Consider the following 7,194-nt stretch of genomic DNA (forward strand, 5'->3'; position numbering starts at 1 on the left):
CCCCCCCAACTTACTTACCTGCAGCTGCAGGGCTGCTCCCACCCCCCTGCCAGGTGCATGCCGACCCCATGTGTGTGCACCCTGCCTCCAATCACCCACTCCCCCAGCCCCAGGCAGCTCCTTGCTAAGGCAGTCTGGGAAGTGCCGGAAAAAACTTTGGAGCTGAGCTAACCAAAATCCCAGACATTTGATCATATTTTTTAAAACCGCTCCAACAGAAATGGGAGGATCCAAAAGAGAATGTGTCTGGGCAAAACCTGGATGTATGGTAACCCTACCCATACCACAGCAACAGCGTTTGCTCCTGCACAGGGCACACAGCACCTCTAGCTCAAGTAGGGGGTATGCAGTGATAGTTTCAGTATGGGGTGGCAAATGGGCCGGTGCCTAAGGAGGTAGTGGTGCACGAGTGGCAATGGGCAAAGCACATCAGGGCTGTATCAACTGTCACTTGTCCTCCAGCCACTGATGGTCGTGTCCACTGAGGCCCAAGGGTCCCAGATTCTGTGGCAGGTCACTATTCCCCCAAACCAAACCCCTCAAATTCTAATTGCCTGCTAGTTGTTTAGCAGGCTAGATAGAGCAGGTCTGCAGGCCAGGTCTGGCCCTTGGGCTATATGCTTGATACCCTTGTCCTAAATAATTCTTCTTCCTTGGTGTTGAGTTTTATTTGTAAGGTTTTGAAAGATTTGTGCTTTTCCTCTCCTACTTCTGTTACTTGTTTATTACTAACACCTCCTAATCATCCATCTGTTTGGAAAAGAGATCATATTCAGTAGAGTAGGCAGAACAGTCATTTTAAAAAAACATGTTTTTAAACATGATCTGTTTGCAGTACCTAGACATTGTCTTGTGAGCATAATAAACAAAATTAATCATACCCCTCAAATATCTGCAGATACTTTGTGCAACTTGTGAGAAAATGTTAATTTAATTCCTTTAAACTTCTTCCTTGTTTTGTTTTAATTTTTCCCTTGAATTCTTTCAGTTGGTCAATTTATTACTAGTAAAAAGGCTTCCAGTATCGAGCATGCAGTTCTGAGTGTGGTCACTCCAAATCTGTATAAACAGAAGACTAGTATCTCTTGGTTTAGCATTGCATTGCTCCTGAGTATGAAGCCTAAGGTTACTGTGCCCTTTTTTTGCAACCATACTGCATTGTGAACTCCTGTCTAACTTGCTACATTATTGCCTCTTCACTGTCTTTTTCCATGTTACTGCTTTTTTATTTCTTTTCTTTTTTTCTTTCCCCTTGAACATTTTGGAGTCTTTATGCTTCATTTACACCTGAGAAACAATATTATGCCAATATTTTTCCAAGCTACTTGCCATTCAGTTTTTCTGGCAGTATTCTTCAGCTGTCTTTTGATAGGGTTTTTTTCCCCCCTGAGTGGTAACCACAATGATTACCTGTTTAACATTTCTTACAATTTTTTATCAGGCTGCCACTCTGTTTCAAATCAATGGAAGTGTTAAGTAAGGCTGGACTTTCCAACTTCCTCTTGGCACCATATTTCAAATCTATATATTGTTATTCCGCATTCCCTTAGGTTTAACCTGTTTTTAGGATGAAAGCATTTGTCTCCAGGACAGTTTGAGTTAATTTTGAGAATGGAATTTCATGATGCAGGATCAGATAATTTATATCTAAAACACTGTATTACCTCATTCACTAATCTTGTATTTCAAATAATGCCATTGTTTGGTAAGTTCTAACATTAAAAAGATTTTGTTTCTCATAAAACCACTGAGTTCTGTTTTAAACTTACATAATGTGTTTTTTTTTTAAGTTTTTAATATTAAATTTGCCATTCTTCAGTGCAACTTTAACAAAATTACTAATGGTTTTTAAGATCCTCTGAAAGCAATTGAAACACTAAATATAACAGGAAAATATTTCCTTAATATAAATTAATACACTTGTAGCATTGTCTAATTGCATTCAAACACATTATGGAACAATCATATCAAAATATGTTTATGATTACCAAGAGATTACTATTACTTTTAGATCATTTCATACCATTTGAGTATTTCAGTATTACTTGCAGTAGAATGAGAATTTAACTGTTTTTTCATCTGTAGTAGATGGAGTTCTCCAAGAATTTAATGAAGTTGGCCTGCTGACTGCCATTACAGTATTTATTTTGTCTACAAGTCCAGAAGTTACTGCCATAGAGTGCCTTCAAAAGCGTTGTATTGAGAAGTTTAAGTTAGCACTTGATTCAAAAGATCCTGTAGTAAGTACTACTCTAGAAAGAAAAATATTCCAAATAGACTAAAGTCCTTTTGCCACATTTTCTTTTAGCTTCTTTCACTGATCCTAAGTGTTGATTCCAAAGAATTCATTTCAGTTCTGCTCTCTTTTTGAAGAAACATTTGAAGCTTGTTAGCAAGAGCTAATGGCTTCACCCTATATATTATTTTTAAGTTGCTATTAATTAAAATATTATTTTAACAAATTATATTTTTCTGTGTTAATATTTCTACACCTGAGAAATGAGACTTAGACCAGGGCTGCCCAACTTCAAAGTGGCCGGGGGCCACATGCCCCATGGGCCAAACCAGCAGGAGTTGTACACTGGGGACAGCACTAGCAGGGACTGTGGGCCTCCCAGGCTGGATGCCCCATGCATGTACACAGGTGGTGGTTCCTCACCCTTCCCTCCCTCTCCTCCTTCTGTACTGGGCAGACAATGCCCTACCCCCATGCATAGTATGTGGAGACCCTCCTGCATTTTGCTGCACTAGTGTAGTATGGGTGGGCACTCCCTCATGTGGCACTCCACCACCTCACCTTCAACTCCTTGGCTTCCCTGTGGCACTTCACTGCATGGGTGCTCTGGGCCCCTGGCTCCCCTGGAACTGCAGACATGGTTGTGGCTTGCCATCCCACCCCCAGGGCATGCAGCAGAAGCTGAGGGAGGGACAGGGAGTCCCAAGCTGTTGCTTTAGCTGGAGCAACAGGAACAGCAGCAGTCAGGTGGAGGTGTTAACACCTCATGGGCTGCCAGTTGGCCAGCCCTGACTTAGACTTTGGCCAAGTCTACAATACAAAATGTCTGATGCTCTATTTGTTAACTATATGAAATTATGACATAGGTATGCTGGCAAATTTCTGATTTTCTAGGTCAGGTAATCAAAAAAAGGCTTTTGTCAACTTAGTTTATGTTTAGGTATGTAGTGAAGCAGAAAAATCCCTTGTTATTATCAGAAGCTGTGTCTTGACTAGAGGGCTTTGCCAGCCTAGCTATAGTTTCTGAGGCTTTATGCTGTAGACTTCGATAAGTGGAGGAGATAACAGTTTTGTTTTGCAGACACTTCTGTACTTTTATTTGTGCAGTTACTTCAAATGTTATGGCAATATACCACCCAAATCAGCTGCTTTTATTCTTCATGACCTGAGAGACATAGAAAGTCTGATTTTTTTTTTTTTTTTGATTACACTGTGGAAGCACAGCACTGCCAAAGCAATTAGGACTTTATTATCACACTGAATGTGCATGTCTAAAAATGTTTTAAAAGCAGGCTGCGAGATCACAGTCATGCCCAGTTTCTGGGACCCAACTGGGTCCCAGCATCAAGAGGCACACTGCAGGGACCCAGCATCTGCAGCTGTGGGACTCTGGGTCCCAGGACTGCCAGCACCAGCTGGGAGCCTCATGGCAGACTCTTCTACAGCCATCTTTTAACATTAGTACACATTTTTGAGGTCTAACTTTATAGCTGGTTGGAGCTTTTTATGGCATGAGAGGTATTTTGTGCACATAACTGGTTTCAAGGTAACTACACAATTCACCTGTAATTTTTTAGAATTTCCTAATTAATTAATGAGCCTAATTTTTCTTCAGAAATGTACATTTAAACAGCAGTTAGGCATAGTCTCTCCCCAAAAGTGTCATTCTTCATTATGCTTCCTAAAACAATATGCAGACATTTTTATTTGTAAGTTAAAAGAAGAAAGAAGTGTGGTCTTGGGTTTGTTACTAGCAAAGTATTTTTGAGAGGTTTTTCTGTCATAATTGAACTTATCAAGTACATTTTTCAGTTAACTATATGAGTCTTTTGCCATGTGCATTTCCAAGCTGTTGGGTGTACTTTTAAAAATTTTTGTCTTCCAAGTTGTGTTGAGTTCTAAAGTGTTTTCGCATGGAGTTTTATGCATAACTTTGTTTCATGTAAATGTAGACTTTTTCCTCCCCCTCAGGTACAGCTTAAGTGCTACCAGCTGCTGCATTCCATCTTTCAGCATCCAAGCAGAGCTATCTCACATCCTTACACTCATTCTTTGGCATCATCCATTGTGGGGAAATTGCAGGAAACAGAGAAAACAAAACCAGAGAATTCTGCTGAACTTCAAGTAGTTCAAGAAGGAATAAAGGTCGTAACAGCTCTTACAAGTGTGGCAGAGGAAGAACATCGTAAGTCCTTTCATTCAAATACCTGTTAACATCTGAAGGCACGGTGATGCTGAACAGTTGCTTTGGATATTGAGCAAAACAAGATTGATAACAAAAACAATAGAAATGATCAAATAAATTAACTAATTTTATTAATTATCATTAGTTACTCTGAAAGCAAGAGTTCTTGTGGGTAATATCTTTTATTGGACCAACTGAATGGTTGGTATGTGTGATATTATAGTACCTTTCCTCAGACCTCTTAGACAGCAGACAGAGATGAACTGAATAGCAGATGAAACAAATGTAGGATCCTTGTTAAGTAGGTTCCTTATTACCTGTGAAGTGTGGGGGTTAGGGAGTATCAGGAAGATTAAAATGGATCTTGAAGTCATTGTCTATGTTGTGTCCCTGGTCCTTAATATCCAATAAGCTAATGAATTTCTGTACCCACTTTCCCTTGCAAAGGTGTTGGGGAGATTGCCTTTGAGCACTAGAACTTTAAGGTCAGATAGAGAATGATTTTTTTTTCTGTGAAAAATGTTCTTGTATCTGTCATTTTATTACTGTATCATTTACTGTTCATCTTAAATAATGAGAGGTTTTTTTTAAGATCAGTAATACTTATTAGTATTTGGAAACTTGGTTAAAAGATTGCTTAAGTGTTGTTTTCAATCTTTGTAGGTACTCATCTGGTGGCCTGTCTCCTGCCCCTTCTTATTTCCTTTCTTATGGATGAGAATGAACTGGTATTAGCCACAAACTCAGCAAGAAATCTACACGAGTTTGCACTGCAAAATTTGATGCAGATTGGTCCACAATATTCATCAGTTTTTAAAAAACTAATGGCTTCTTCTCCGACTATGAAAGCCAGGCTTGAATCAGCTGTAAAAGGCAATCAGGAAAGCATCAAAGTCAAGACAACATCTAAACATGTGAAGAATCCTGGGAAAAGTTCAAGCATTCAGCTGAAGACAAATTTTCTTTAAAGTCACTTATTTAAATCTTATGCACTTCGATGCTGCAAAAAAATCCCTTTTCATTTCTAGTAGGGAAGGGCTGCTTTCAATTTTAGCTCAGTTCAAATTTAAAAGCCAGCTGATTTTTTTTTTTTTTTTTTTAATTAAATTCTTTACAGATTGCTTTCAATTTAATATAATAGACTTTTGAAACTCATCTGACCACTGTGTAAACCTTATCAAAGTTTACATAATTTGTATCTTTGCATTAGTAAACTACCAGGAATGCACCTTACTTGCAGATTTGGGTTAACATAGAAAAAAATAAAGACCTTTAACACAGCTATGTTTAGGAGCCACACATCCTTAGTCATTAAATAAAAGATTTTTTTGTTTTAAACAAGTATGATCAATAACAAGTTAATATGACTATTGATTTTTTTTTTAAATTTAACTGGGTTCATAATTTACCTGCAGTTCATAATCTATTCTAATTACTGTTTTAACATACTGCATCATTAACCAAATATATTAAATATCCTTACAATCCTTAAATAAAATTATTGAGCTTTAAAATCCAGCTACATTTAAAGTAATATTCATAGCTTTAATTACATTCTATTGGACCCTTGTGCTGGCCGAGGTTTAACAAATGCCGTCATACTGCAGCTTCACAATGTTCTGTCACTGAGGTCCCAATCTGCAGTGGTTTACACAGTGAGACTTTACACAGTGCTTTAGTATGCACACATGGAAGTGTTGGCTGGCTGAGTGCCTTGCTGCTTTATTAGTCTCACTTTTCAGGATATATCTTTGTTCTAATTTGATATTGTGCTAGGCAGACAATTAATGCTTACATAGCTTGTCCTGAATAGGACAGCAGTTTTGATGCACTGTGCCTCTGATTCAGACGTCTTATCTGGATACGTTTTAATCAGTTTTTACTGATCTTTAAATGATCAGTTATATATACCTGACTCACCTTAATATGCATATGTCTTCAAGGAGGGATGGAAAGCTTTGAAGTCAACATATCTTGTGTCAAAAAAATACAACAAACTCATAATAAAGTAAAGAGTACAATATTGCAATTTTTTTCAAGGAACATATTTTAATATAAAAAAGTCTAACTATTGAAATTGCAATGGCTACAAAGTATTTTCTACATGCATTGCCGTCTTCCTTTTTGCCAGTATTACTATAAACCAAATGCTTTCAACGTGAGAGAGTATTTCCTTGTTAAAAATTAAACAAAAAAAATAAAAACTTTGGCAGGACTGAGAAACGCACTGTGACTCAGGTAGTGTATAATGTACTGTATTTTATTATAAGTTTTGTATATAAATACAATTGTAAATTGTACAGAATTAACCATTTGACCAAAATTCTAACAATGCATTTTTCTAATTTACATAAATAAAGCTAATTTTCTTCATTTAATGTTGTTTTTAGTCATTTTGCCTGGGAAAAGAACCAGCTTTTGTGTAGATCTTTAAAAATTGAGACTGTGTTATCCCTGGGGGCCCTATCAGTGTCTTTCTAGGCACATTTACAATAACAATGGAAAATGTAGTCAGTAAGGTATAAAACCTCCCTGTAAGTGGGTGTTAAACCTCCCTGTAAGTGAGTGTACAAGCCTTCCATGCCCCGTCAGAGGAAGCCTTCTAGATGTATATGGAATGGCATGAGTATAGTTATTAGTTGGTCTTGAAGTTAAAGGTCAAAGAAAGTAATTGTTAATTTTGGTTTGTAATTGGCTTAATCAAGGACTTGGCCTGTAATGCTAAACAAGATAAGGTCCTCAAAGACCTCAGAATTGCAGCAATGAAATCTGT

At 37.6% G+C, this 7,194-nt stretch overlaps 1 protein-coding gene across 9 annotated transcripts in view; it reads left to right on the forward strand.

Annotated features, from left to right (window-relative positions):
• Positions 1–6,799, forward strand: part of HEATR5A (HEAT repeat containing 5A) — a 129,900-nt gene extending 123,101 nt beyond the window's left edge. For all 9 annotated transcript variants that reach the window (XM_025202451.1, XM_025202447.1, XM_025202448.1 and 6 more), the window contains 3 exons: positions 2,086–2,240; positions 4,208–4,421; positions 5,085–6,799. In XM_025202451.1, the coding sequence (XP_025058236.1) occupies positions 2,086–2,240; positions 4,208–4,421; positions 5,085–5,389 (674 nt within the window). In that variant the 3' untranslated portion in view covers positions 5,390–6,799. The remainder of the gene's footprint in view (positions 1–2,085; positions 2,241–4,207; positions 4,422–5,084) is intronic.
• The last annotated feature ends 395 nt before the right edge of the window (positions 6,800–7,194 follow it).

The sequence above is a fragment of the Alligator sinensis genome, unplaced genomic scaffold (assembly GCF_000455745.1).
Source record: "Alligator sinensis unplaced genomic scaffold, ASM45574v1 scaffold720_1, whole genome shotgun sequence".
In the NCBI taxonomy this organism is placed as follows: Eukaryota; Metazoa; Chordata; order Crocodylia; family Alligatoridae; genus Alligator; species Alligator sinensis.